Source organism: Crotalus tigris, unplaced genomic scaffold (genome assembly GCF_016545835.1).
Source record: "Crotalus tigris isolate CLP2741 ecotype Arizona unplaced genomic scaffold, ASM1654583v1 scf7180000019328.220996217465:2438092, whole genome shotgun sequence".
NCBI lineage: Eukaryota > Metazoa > Chordata > Lepidosauria > Squamata > Viperidae > Crotalus > Crotalus tigris.
Genome location: NW_024097488.1, coordinates 608,555 through 622,899, shown reverse-complemented (window position 1 = coordinate 622,899; position 14,345 = coordinate 608,555). Strand labels below are relative to the sequence as shown.

Genomic DNA, 14,345 nt, shown 5'->3' with positions numbered 1-14,345 from the left:
TAATTGATGAATGAATTAAAGGATAATGGGTTTTAATCTACTGTGTCTATTCCTTGATTGCCTTAAGTGGTATTTAGAATGTATAATATTTTAGGAATAAACCTGAAATTATTTTGAAAATCTTTATAATCTAAAGTTGACTATAGATTAGCAAAAAAATGGGGTTATCTTTTTGCATGCTTTTGCTTCTTCCTCTGTGAATGGTTTAGTCCGTTGTAGTGAGGGAACAGAGGTCAGCCTGAAGACTCCTAATTTAAGGGGTACCACAGGGTTCAGTCCTCGTTCCCTCCTGTTTTTTAACATTTGTATTAAATTACTGGGCGAGGTCATCCAACGATTCTGATATCAGCTTTGCAGTAATTTAATTTTTTTGTGGGGAATCTTGTTCTATGCAGACAGCAGTGACTGCATGGAGATAAGAGCATTGGAATATTAAGAGTTTTATGAAATTTGTCAGAGTTCTTTCAATTGTCAGTGTAAAATACTACAAGAACATAGATTTATGTTCTCAAAAAGTCAAACCATTGTAAAAGAATTGCAGCAACAACTATATTCCACATATGAATTTTGTTTATACAGTAGTGCAATCAGTATTCAGATTTTTCTGAATCTCGTTCTTCTGTCCAATCCTAAAGGAATAGAAGTAATTTTCTTTTGGGTACAAATACAATTTCCATCTGTTCTTTATTTTAATACTGGCTTGATATAGCATTCAATTTTTTACTTTTGACTGTATGAGAATTACTATATCCATGCATATAAATTGAATGAATGAATAAATAAAATTTATTTATACTAGTTATCTTGACTACAGCAAAGTCACTTTATCATGTTATGTAAAAATGTTTTGAAGTATGCTACAATAGTTTAATAAGAATTAGAGCCTAACCTGACTACAGTACATAATCTTGAATACTCAGTAATCTTTAGCAAAGTGGAAATGGTTGGTCCTGCAAATAAACCGTTGCACAATAGTAAATCACATGCTTTTATATGCAGAGAATTCCTAGTGTAGAGTTTGTTTTCATGTGCTTTGTGTTTTGTACATTTTGGTTTCCCAATTAATATGGGAATGGAATAAGCTTAGTACTGATACTTGGAAGAAATAGGCAGATTATAACACTATCTAGACAATACAGATGTGTTCTGTTTTCTGCCTTAGCTGACTGTTTTCAGTAAGATGGTGTCAACGTGAAAGCTTTGCAGAAGAAGGAAAGCTTGCATTGAACGTGCTAATAATATGTTCTAGATGATCCAGTACATGCTAGTATGTATTTACAAAATATCCAGATGATGGAGGAACACTTGGATAAAATGTCTGCAGTATAAATGAGTAAAATAACCAATATGTTCTGCCTTAATGTTTTCTGCAGGCTCAGAACAAAGAAACAAAAGTCCTTGCTGCTGCAAAGGTCATCGATACTAAATCTGAAGAAGAACTTGAAGACTACATGGTTGAAATTGATATCTTAGCATCCTGTGATCATCCTAATATTGTCAAATTGCTAGATGCTTTTTATTATGAAAATAATCTTTGGGTAAGAGTTTGCTTTTGTTCTTAACTACATGCTTTAACGGAGAAAAGGTACGGTGTATTAAATCTTAACATTGCCTCCATACAATCTGCATTTTTTAAAAATACATTTTTAGAGACAGATTTGCAATTCACTCCCTCTATTGGAAATGGTGAACATTTTAAACATTTCAAAATAATGTAAACTCTGCTGGCTGTTCATAAAGAATCATTTCGTAGAAATTGTTAGCTGTGCATAAGTACAAAGAAAAATATTGTCTTCGATCTCAGACTTAGGCTAGAGTGCGCAGGCTGTGCCAGCCAAAGTAGAAAGACTAAATTCAATCCCTCTGTCATATTTTTTGTGAACTTGGGCTTTATGCTGCAATGGGATGTTTGAGAAATATGAAAGAAGGGGAACACAATGTCAAATACCATTTTTTTAATATGCTTGAATAATGCCTACTCCATTGCCATGTGAATGATTGAGTTTTCACTTAACTATAACTTAGGATTTTCTTAATGATGATTTGTTGAATTATAATTACCTATTTTATATATAACATTAAGTCTTAATGAGCACAATCATACTTTTTGCTGTGGACAACAATTAACAATGTTATGGCATAGCACTGTATGTGCATTGGTGATTTTATTCTCCTTTTCACCTGTGAGAAAAATTGGACCATAATTTCTCTCTCCCCTTCCACTCAGAAAGAGGAAGAAAGATTTATGTCATATTTTGAAACAAGGCAAATGCCATTCATGTTTCCAAACAACAGGAATTGCTTAACTAGTCGGAAAGACACTAAAGCAACTAGGAAGGAAGAAAAGAAAGAATAACTGATTACTGATTACTAAGGCAAGTCAGATTTGGTGACCTCAGTAACTTGAAGAAAACACATTCTGTTCTATTCATTAGTCATGTCCTGACTTAATTTCATCTAATAAAAGAAATACAGAGGCCAGGCTACATGGCTCTTTTCTATTTAATTTTTGGTAGAACAAATTTGGAGAAATAAGCAACTCTTAAAGAATGTAGGCATTGATACAGCTAGTATATCATATTCCAGATTCATTCCAAATGCATACCTTATGTTTAACATATTCTGAAACATAAAGATTATGAACCATGTTTGATTTTTGAATTACACAAGGTTTGGACCTTTTAATGAAATTAACCAAACTTATTGATTTCCCTGAAGTTTAATAGAATCACAGTTCCCGTTGATTATTATTGATATATCAGTATCAGTATCAATATATCATAAAATTCTGTTTTGTAGCAGGTAAAATATTTTTCTTTGTTCATTTTTTTCTTTCAATGGAATAACATTTTAAGCCATAATTGTAATTTTATTTAAATTAATGTTCTCTCTGGAAAAATTACAGCAACACTTGCCCAGTGAAAAATTTTAATTGCACTGCTTGCTGAACAACAGGCAAGTTATTTCCACAATAGAACCGATATTATGTGTCTCCCCAAGTTTGTTTAAAGAATGAAAACAATGGTAAAAGAAACTAATGAAACTCAGAAGTAGAGATGTGCAAACTGTTTTAATTCAGAATCTCTGAAAACAATGTCAGGGTTCGAAGTTAGCTGTCCTGCCCTCATAGAAAGTATTCTGGTGTTGATCCTAACATATTGGAGGTGTTCCAGACTTAGGGCAACCTGTTTTGAATTCAGAAAGGAACAGTTTTGAGCAGACAATATTTTCAGTAAGGTCGACCACTTTCTAGGACAGAGGTCTTCAAACTTGGCCCTTTTATGACTTGTGGACTTCAACTCCCAGAATTCCTCAGCCAGCGTGCCTCTTCAAGCTTGAAGCAATTCTTTCAAACTCAGAGTGGGCATTTTGAGTTAAAACATTTCACATTCAAACTGTTTTGCACACTTCTAACCAGAAGTTTAGTGTTGATAGTTAGGAAAGTTTCATTCCTGTTCTGCAATAAGCCATTTTGAAAAGTAAACATCTATATTATTTTCTTTAAATATGCAGATCCTCATTGAGTTCTGTGCTGGTGGTGCAGTTGATGCAGTAATGTTGGGTAAGTATGACAACATTCAAAATATTGGAAAAATAGACAATTTCATTGGTAGTTTCTGTTATTTTTTACACCATTAATACATTAATGCCTAGCTTTTCTATTTTAGTTTAATTTATAGAGATAAATATACACAACCGCATAATGTTAGACCATGAGTTTAAGTAATCATTCTAATTTTAAAGCCTATGTGTGATTGTAGTGGGAAAGACCTTGGGATATTGAAGAAATGCAAGAAATAAGGGAACAGATAAGACACGGCATATTCTTGCACTGGTTAGTGGGCAGGGCAAGAGGTTCAGATGGGACCCTTTCTAGTTTCTCAGACTATAAAGGAGATGGTAGGTGAATTGTATTTGCAAATTGCAAGATTTTATTAATTGTAGCTTTACAATAAAGTAGAATTGGCTTATTTGACCATATTTCCTGCTTTGTCATTTTAATGTTAAAATATTTATAATCTATTTTGGATCTTTTGACTTGGCAACACTCCTCCCCCAACTCCTGCATATTTTGCTTTAATTATCAAGATTTTTTTTGGCAAAAGAAAACATTTAAATCCAAGAGTATGCTTTGCTTGTAGAACTGGAAAGACCACTGACAGAGCCACAGATCAGGGTAGTTTGCAGGCAGACTCTTGAGGCGCTACATTATCTGCATGAAAGCAAGATCATTCACCGAGATCTGAAAGCTGGCAATATTCTTTTCACATTGGATGGAGATATTAAACTAGGTGAGTATTCTGTTTCTTAAAGTAGAATAGAGTTACGTTGTTTTAATATTAGTGTAGTATCAGTAATAGTTTCTCAATAAATATAGACAGCTGTTTCTATGTCATAGGAATTTAATTAGTAGATCTGCTTTAGCTGATTTCAGTTTCAAAGAAAACTGGTTTTTTTCCCATTGCATGAAGTACCTTAACATAGATAATGCCAAAAGAAGAGAACATATGTAGTTCAGGCTTGAACTGTGAAGTCCTTGATGCTTTCTGAGCATAGTTGTTTGCAGACCTTTTTTTACCCAACATCTTCAGTGCTAAAAGGAAATGGGATTTGTTCTCTGAGCTTGCCCTGTCAGTGTTGGTGGAGGTGTTGTTTTCTTATTGGTAGTTCTAGTTCCTTGATTAGGATATTGTTTACTTCTTGATTGTCTGGTGTTAATTTTGGTGTCAATCCCTGCTTATAATGTTGTTTATCTCTATGTGCCTATTGATGGCTGATTTGTTTGAGTGCCAAGGTTCTAGGAATTCCCTGGCATTTTTTTTTATTCAGTTTTGTCTAGGATGCTAAGTTTCCTAGTTGAAACTATGGTTGAGTCTGTCCATATATTGTGAAATTAAGGATTTTTCTCATGTTGTTTGACAGCTAGTTGGTGCTCATGCATGTACTCTGCTAATTCTCTGCATACTTGTCCTACACAGTGGTTGTAACAGTCCTTACCCTGTATGTTATAGAGGACTCCTGTTTTTAATTCTTGGGCTTTAATTCTTTTCATTTACTTAAGATGTTTTGAAGGGCTTTGATTGGTTTGTGTGCCATGTGGATGTAATACTCTCTTGGTTGTTTCTCAGATACCATTTAAATCCTGAAATTGGTCATCCTACTGGAAATTGCTTTCCTGCCATACATACATATGAAATTCTATCAAAAAACATGGGCAAACGTATCATACTTATATTTGTTTTTTATTGTAATGTCTTGCAGTTATAGATACAGGCTTGATAATTTGCTGTTTTTATGCTTTGATAGTATTGCTCTTTAGAGGCAGTCTCAGCCTTGGAAATTGAGGCAAAATATTGTCTAATAAAACTGTATTTATTTGATATCTTTTAGCATTCTTTCCCCTTCTCTTCTTCCTCTTTTACTTATTTAATCTCTTTTAATTAGCATTGTAATGTACATTTAATATATTTTTGTGCGCATGTGTATATATGTATCAGTCAAAGGCAGCAATAAAAGTTGATCTGCTTATTTACCATAAGACTTATTTACCATTAGACTTTTGACAAGTTACACTGAATCTCACATTAAATCAACATAAAGGATATATATGTCATTTGTCTCTTTATTTTTTTTAATTTATACCAGTTAGTAAGTAAAAATATGTCTTTAAAGTAACTTTTACTCATGAGATATTGATATATTTTTTAAAAAATGTTAAATGCATGAAAGTAATTGTTCCAAGAATATATCTTGGAGCAAAATGGAAAAATTAAAATGAAATCGGGAGATTGCTAAGAATGAGACAATGTTTTCTCCTTTGTAGGAAGCAAAGCAAGTAGCATTGAAACATAAATGCAAATTGTTATGTGTGATTCTAAATCAATATTTTTTATTTGTTGAAGCGGACTTTGGAGTATCTGCTAAAAATACACGGACAATCCAGAGACGAGATTCTTTCATTGGTACTCCATATTGGTAAGCCATTTTATAATCTTTTGAGGATAACCTTTTCTTACATAAAACATTGTATATTTTTAGAGCTATATAAAATAAGAACAGTGACAACTTTCTTCAACTACAATAATAAACAATATTGATCTTACGTTTCTTAGCTCTTGAATTATCTCAGGTCTTAGACTAGGCCTTATTTATTGCTAACAATGTGATTTTTTTTCCCTTACTGTAGGATGGCTCCTGAAGTGGTTATGTGTGAGACCTCCAAAGACAGACCTTATGATTATAAAGCTGATGTTTGGTCTTTAGGTGTCACCTTAATAGAAATGGCTGAAATAGAACCACCTCATCATGAATTAAATCCAATGCGTGTTTTGCTGAAAATAGCGAAGTCGGAACCACCTTCGTTGGCACAACCATCAAAATGGTTATTTTTCTCTTTTTATTTATTATCAGCATTAAAATAAACTGACAAAAAGAAGTACTTGCTCCAAAATTGACAGTAATTTTTCCCAAAGGCATCTTAAGCCTATATTCTAAACTACTGTAATAAAAGAAAACTGCCTGTTATATATTAATGGAAATATTATCAATTATTTTGCATTTTATTTGGACCATTCTAATTAAGTCATAATTATAAATTTTATCTTTATAACTTACCAATTTAATTGCTTCTGTGCAGGTCTGCTGATTTTAAGGATTTCTTAAAGAAATGTTTGGAAAAGAATGTAGATGCCAGATGGAACATTGCTGAACTACTGCAGGTATGAAGAATGAAATATTTTATTGTTTGGACTTCTGTTTTCCAATCATATAGAATTCAGATATACTACATAGTATGCTCAGTCATAATGAGTTATTTATTCATGTAAAGGTCTCTGGGCTGCTGGTTAATTTCTACTGATTACAGAGCAATGTACACTGCAGCAAATCAGCAAACAATGAAATTGTTCTCTAGTTTCTTGAGAAAGAACAGCTCCAGATTCCTCTGCAGGAGGTCAAGGGACTAGCGTACTATATACCAATGAGGTTTTTTTGTTTTGCTTTTGCAATTTGGACTGTATGGAGCAATTGAAGACATTAATATGCTAAAATGAAACTTTACATGCTTAATGTTGTAATAGCATCCACCACGGAAATACAAATCTGAAGCCCTGGTAATTTATACTCTACTTTTGCAGCTAAATGATGACCAAAACAATTAAGAATTTTTAAATGCACTGATAGATATAGTCAGATGTAAAAATAGCACTTTGCTTTAAACTTTAATTAAATGTCCATTTGGAGAAAAACAAGATAGGACCAGACAAACCTATCTCCCGTAGTGGTATCATGGAAGAAGGACAGAATTGTATTCATTTTCAAGCTGAGCTGAAATTAACACAGGTTAATCTAGGAGGGAATTATTTATTAATTTTGGTATCTATATTTATGTTTGATTTCACTAGGATTAGTTTTCATATTTACAAGGATAATTTGTAAAGGATGATTTTGAAATATTTTTGTTTAGAAGAAATGGTTTGAGAAAATATATCCAAATACAGGATTTCTAATGCTAATCAAATAGTGCTGGATGTTGTTCAAGAAACTAGAGTGCTTATAGATCTCATTTATAATTGTGAGATTGAATTAGTCTATGACTTTCTTTCCTCCCAACTTAGACTTGCAAATATAAGAACTTACTGAAGAATAGAAATGTTATTCTTAAAGAAAAGAATATTGTTTAGAATTTTATAAAGAAGTGTTCAGTGAAAAAATGTGTTGTAAGCCTTTTAATAGAAACCTGTGTTTTTACTTTTCTTGCATCAAACTTTGATGCAAATTTTGATTTTAAAGCCTTTTAATTTTGATTAAATTCTGTATGCCTTTTTTTACCAGCATCCATTTGTTACTGTAACTTCCAATAAACCAATCAGAGAGCTGATTGCAGAAGCAAAGGCTGAAGTCACTGAAGAAGTAGAGGATGGAAAAGATGAAGATGAAGAGGAGGAATCTGAAAATTCTCTAGTGAGAAATTTAAAATTTGTACATTAAAAAGAAAGAAACTTTGCACTGCAAGCCAAGTTTATAAATTATGTTGTTTTTTGTTAATGTGATTTTTTATTACAGTGTTATATTAAGAGAAATATATCATATAAACTGATTTGCTCTTTCAGTTAATATAATCTAAACTAAAATATTGTCCAGCTTTCTATTATAAATGCTAAGTAACAAGTAATTTAAATAGCAAACTGGTCCTAGACAAATTTATAATATGCTGTCATTTGTCAAACAGTGGATTTCTATTAACAAGTAAACTTGCATACTAAAATAGATTATATTATTTATACAACATAAATATAATACAACTATTATTTTCGTGTGTGTGTGTGTGTGTGTGTGTGAAAGGTTGCCAAATCAGAAGTGTACAGTTTGTTTGTTTATTAAATTTTAAATAGCCGCCCATCTCATTAAAGGCAGATGCTGTAATGCATAAGTTTTTAGCTTGCACATTTAAAAACTACAACTTTTTGTCAGGTATGCATATATATTCCCAAATGCAAAGAAAATTTGGATTACACGAGGTGCACATTGGGAATAAGCCTATCCGGAGAAGTTGTTTTACTATAAATTGTCTATTCTGATACTATAAATTCTACATAATTTTAACTTCAGTAATAGGGTAATGAATATTAAAAATTGAAGTAATTACATGTATAACTATTAATCATTTCAATATACATTTCAGCAATTACCTGCAAATAAGCGAGCCTCATCTGACCTCAGTATTGCCAGCTCAGAAGAGGATAAACTTTCACAGAATGCATCTATGCTGGAATCTGTTTCGGAGAGACTAGAGCATTCATCCATGGAAGAGACAAGTACTAATACAATTGAAAAAGGAAAGATAAGTATGGAGCCTGGCAGAAATGAAGATGAAGTATTCACAGAAAACACAAGTGATGCCAAGCAGAGCCATTTTGAAAAAAGAGAGAATGAATCTGCATTACAACATGAAGTTGAACAAGCAAAAAAAAGTGAAAATGCTGATCAAAATGTAATATTGAATAAAGACACTATAGCACAAAAAGAAGAAAAGGAAATCAATACAGTATTATCTATAATAAATGTCAAGCCTGATCTAAAAACAGAAAAAGAAAATGATTTGTCAAATGAACCAACAGTTGAGAACAGAAATAAAATCGGTCTTGAAATTGAAGCCAGCAGTGCAGAAACTGGAGAAACAATTTCTAATGAGACTGATATACAAGAAGAAAAGCAAAGTTTCATAGTCATCCAGGAAAACAAAGCCGCGGAGGAAATGTCAACAGAAAAAAGTAAAGCAATTAAGGAATCACAAGGAAATGAAAAATGTGAAGATGATGTTCTGAAAGAAATTAAAAATCAGAAATTTGAAGCAAATGATATTAAGGAAATGACGGATATAGAAGATAAGCAGCAGAAACTAATAAAAGAAGGTATCAGTAGTGCTCAAGAGGGAGGTATTACTACCAAGGTTCAGACCACAGATTCAGTTAAAGTGATTGAAAACACCAAACAGCCAACAGAGTGTACTTCTGAGGATTCTCAGGGACAAATTACTTCTGAACCAACATTTATTCAGAATGATACGGATATTCATCAGCAACAGAGAGTGGGAGATCATGATGATTCTAACCAGAGAAGCACCTTAAAGGAAACTGAGGCCAACATTTCCAAAAAAATGGAGGTCATGAAACAGAAGCCAGGATTGGATGATGCTGCACATGCTGAAAAACAAAAAACAACTGAAGAAATCACCGAAGATGAGGTTTATGTTGCGCAACCTGGTGATAAATTAGAGATCAGAGCTGAAGAAAACCACAAGAATAATTTTCAAATAAGCACAGATCCTGAGGATGTTTCCAGTGACCTACCTATTAAAAATCATCTTGAAGATAGTGCCGTGAAACAGCCTCTTGAACATGAGGCACCTCCAGTACCAAGTATTAATGTTAGCTGCGTAGAAAATGAGACAAAAGATAAATCAAGGAAGCAGAATAATATTGAACATACAAGATATCTTGATCCTGAGACTGCTAAAGAAAATGATACAGATTCAGGCACTGGTTCTACAGCTGACAACAGCAGCATTGATTTAAATTTGTCCATTTCCAACTTCCTCACTAAAAACAAAGATAGTGGATCAATATCTTTACAAGTAAGTGTTTTAATTTAAAATTAAACCCTGCGTGAATTTGAATGGATGCAAATTATATACACTGAGGGTCCCTTCTCTATTTACCATAACTACTTACAAATTAAATAATTTCATATTATAATTTCATATCACTGTGCCCTTAGAATGTTGAAGTTCAGTATTTCTGCATTGTCATGTTTTCTTCTAATTCAATATATCAATTACATGTCTTTTAGTCCAAATTTTTGTATGGTACTTTATTTAAAATTAATTCTAAATATAGAAATAATTACTGTACTAAAGTAATCTAAAAGCTACAGTTCCAATTATATTTAATATAGATTATTATTGGACATTTTATGATGTATTTTGTATATAATATTTCTTCTGTGGTATTATTCTGTTTTTAAACTCTCCTGCAAAATGGAGATCAGATTATATACATAGATAGATGTCCCTGTAGTCTTTTTCGGAATCAGCAGTGTTACGGAAACTGCAGAACTGAGTAAGAAGTAGCATGTAAAGTAAACTAAAGGCAATAGATAAGAGAACAGATATAACTAAATCTAGTTATGTCTTTACTGTACCTACCTCGTCATACCCTTTCATCCTTGCAAATGTCCTTCTTTCTGCTATGTTTATATTCCAAATTATACCCTGCCTTTTGGTTTTTTAAAGTTCCCTCTATCTTTTTTAAGAGTTTAGAAAGTCCATTCAATCGCACTTGTTTTTTTCCTTTTCTCTCAGCTTGTTCATTATTCTTTCATATGTTTAATTTGCAGTTTTAACCTCATTTTTTCTACGTGACCAGTAGAAGATTCATCTAATACATTGATATAGTTCGCTAATAGTACTGTAGATATTTATAATGGTTGATTTTACTGTACATGGTAATTATTTAAGAAATTATTGCCATCTTATTTATATGTTCAGAAATATAAAGACAGGAAATATCTAGTTGAAGAAATGAATTTTCTTAAAGGAAATATATTAAAACAGATTTTACTTAATCTTGGTTATAAAAAGAATAGCTTGAAACCATATTTTTAAAAGATATGGTTTCAAGCTATTCTTTTTATAATAACTAAGATTAAGTAAAATCTGTTTTAATATATTTCCTTTAAGAAAATTCATTTCTTCAACTAGATATTTTCTGTCTTTATATGATGTGTCATCTTTTATTTAGGAAACCAAAAGACATAAGAAGACTTTAAAGAAAACTCGGAAATTTATTATTGATGGTGTAGAAGTGAGTGTGACTACTTCAAAAATAGTCAGTGACAATGATTCTAAAAGTGAAGAACTTCGATATCTTCGGTGAGTTTTAAAATATTCATTTCAAATGAGAGAATCTTATCTCCAATACATATTTACATATGAACTCACAAACAGAAATATGTACATGCACATATACAGTCTACATATATTGGACTATATTAGACTGTACTAGACTATAAGGACCAGTTTTCATTATCTTATAAAATGTAATAGTTCAGTTCCACTCCTCAATTATTAGTCATATTACTTCAGAATTCTAATTTCACTTTGGTTACTGATGACTCTAAAATTACTTCCTTCTTCCTTAATGCCAGACGTCAAGAATTACGGGAGTTACGCCTCCTTCAAAAAGAAGAACAACGAGCTCAGCAGCAACTCAGTAATAAGCTATTACAACAACGAGAACAGATGTTTAGGCGCTTTGAACAGGAAATGACAGTAAGATTCCAGTTTCCTGCTGCTTTTACATTTTTGGGCAAGCTCAACATTTTCTGTTTAGTGCTCTGTGATGAAACAGTAGATTATGACATTCCTCTGAAGTAAAAAATTAACTATGCCTCCTTGTAAAGGGCAGGAAAGCTAGTTGGTAGAGGAAAAGGACAAAAGGAATGGAAAAGGAGATAGTTACAATGAAAGGAATAAGATGCATGTAGGTTGTGATAAAGAAAATTGTCAATTTGAAAATAAGCAAGGGCTTTGTACTTCTAAACGTAAAGAACTTATATCCAATATTATCTGTTCATACAATGTTACTGCTGAAGAAAGTCTTAATTTTTATGAAGAAGTAGGAACATAATAATGTGCATGATGCTACATTCATAAATCTGACATATGCCACAGGAAAAGTGCTGATAATAGAGAAACTGACATCAGTATAAGAATTGGGGTAAATGTAGCAAGAGTTTAAACAATAGCGTTTTTATCCTTAAAAATTAGAAAAAGTATGCAACTTGTGACCAAACAAGCACTGTTGTCGTAAATATTTTAGCTTTATGATTTTAAAATTTAGGGTGGTGATGGGTGTAAAACCATTTCAGAATTGCTTGACCTTAGTGAAGAAATGTATGTATTTGCATTTCATATTCCCTATCTTGCTGAGTAAGTGATTAACTTGTGCTGATTCAGTTCAAAATATGCTAAAGATTTCAGCAAAATCTAGAAACAATTTTGATTAAATTAACTGTTTTCCTGAATTTAAGTAAATGAATTTATTTAATTATACAAATGAGTTAAGGCAGAGAAAAATTGCCTTATTAATAGATGGTGTTTTCTCCTCTTCCACTTACAATCTATCGCTTAATAAACATTTTACAAACTTTAATAAAGGATTCAAGCAGTTATCAGATTACTATTTTTCATGAGATTCTTCTGTTTTATCTTAATACTGCTCAAAAGAGTATATCGGTATTCGTTCTGTCTTTCTTTCTTGACTTTTTAAAATATCTAAAATAGTTGCATATAGGAAAGAAGCTATGCATTCTCATTCCATGTACCATCCCCATTTTTACCTTTGTGCCTGATGTGAGAGCCAATTTGGGGGAGGGGGCTGGACTTGGAGCATTTGTGACACATAAAAATGCTAGGCTGGGCCTTCTCCTGAGTCTGCCCTCCGGTTCTGCCTCTTCTACATATAGCTCCTCATTATGTATGCAGATTCCTCACTTTCGCATCCCAATTTTTTCACTCAGATAATCAATGAAAATAATGCTATTATTTTTTTTTAGAGCAAGAAGCGGCAATATGACCAGGAAATTGAAAACCTAGAAAAACAGCAAAAGCAGACAATAGAGCGCTTAGAACAGGAGCATACAAATCGTTTACGTGATGAAGCTAAGCGCATCAAAGCAGAACAAGAAAAAGAATTATCCAAGTTTCAAAATATGTTGAAAAACAAAAAGAAAGAGGTAAACTCTTCAAATAATTTAGTAAATACGATGAATGTTTTTGGTCTTATTGATGTTTACATTTTCATTCCGTACGTTATAATTATGCATACACACTCACATGCACACTTAGGGTCTCCAACATTTTAATTTCAGTAATAATTAGGATGGGCTTTCACTGTGTATTTGAAATAGTAAAAAATATTATTTAGTCAAGACCTTTGATAAAGTTTTTATGTATGTTATTAATCAGAATAATTGCTAGAACTGTTTGTAGAAAGATTTTGCACATGTGCTTTTATGAATACTGGCTAATTATTAAGATTTTTCAAATTGGCTGCTTTGTAACATAATCACAGGTAAAAGCCATAGAGACTTTCATTAAATACATCACAACAGAATTTTTAAAATTTTGTGCATGTGTAAGCAGAAGGGTGATCTTTATATCAGAGGAATCAGAGATAAAGAGCTGTAGAATGCTGTTTTTTTGCTCTCAGATTATCCTACATGCAATATAAAACAGTTTTACATTTAAATATAATTGTGGTAGAAAAACTGCAGAATTGGTATCTCTGCACGAAGTAAAAAAGGGATTGTTATGCAGCATGTTATTAAGATAATTTTAAAAATTGAAGTAGTGGTTAAATTTTCCATTTTGGTTTTATTTGGAGCTAATCCAGTTTAAATGGTAAGAAATTCTTTCTCAGACTCAATCAGCTTAAAACTCAGTATTTTAATATATTGTTCCTTACTTAAAGTAAAGCCAAAATTATGAAAAATGAAGGAATTGTATCTCAGATCTTATATTTTGAGTTTTTGTTGATTGTCTAACTCATTAATATTTTACTTTATTACTCTTTTTGATAAAATACTTCTCTCCTCCAAAATCCCCCCCAGCCTGATGATTACCAAGCTATTATATTATTACCTGCAGTAAATAATATAATCACAGCAGAAATTTCTTGACCCTCTGTTTTGATATATTTTATTTATAATTTGTTCAGTGCCATTGTTCTTATGTTAACTGTTTGATATTATTACTGTACTATTACATTCAGTTGTCTTTTTTT

The 14,345-nt window shown here is 32.0% G+C and overlaps 1 protein-coding gene across 2 annotated transcripts in view; it reads left to right on the top strand.

The window, feature by feature from the left end:
• SLK (STE20 like kinase) overlaps window positions 1–14,345 on the top strand; it is a 39,137-nt gene that overhangs the window by 9,411 nt on the left and 15,381 nt on the right. For both annotated transcript variants that reach the window (XM_039361697.1, XM_039361696.1), the window contains exons 3-13: window positions 1,374–1,538; window positions 3,514–3,562; window positions 4,143–4,292; window positions 5,904–5,976; window positions 6,188–6,382; window positions 6,638–6,719; window positions 7,834–7,962; window positions 8,684–10,135; window positions 11,301–11,431; window positions 11,707–11,830; window positions 13,117–13,296. In XM_039361697.1, coding sequence (XP_039217631.1) covers window positions 1,374–1,538; window positions 3,514–3,562; window positions 4,143–4,292; window positions 5,904–5,976; window positions 6,188–6,382; window positions 6,638–6,719; window positions 7,834–7,962; window positions 8,684–10,135; window positions 11,301–11,431; window positions 11,707–11,830; window positions 13,117–13,296 — 2,730 coding nt within the window. The remainder of the gene's footprint in view (window positions 1–1,373; window positions 1,539–3,513; window positions 3,563–4,142; window positions 4,293–5,903; window positions 5,977–6,187; window positions 6,383–6,637; window positions 6,720–7,833; window positions 7,963–8,683; window positions 10,136–11,300; window positions 11,432–11,706; window positions 11,831–13,116; window positions 13,297–14,345) is intronic.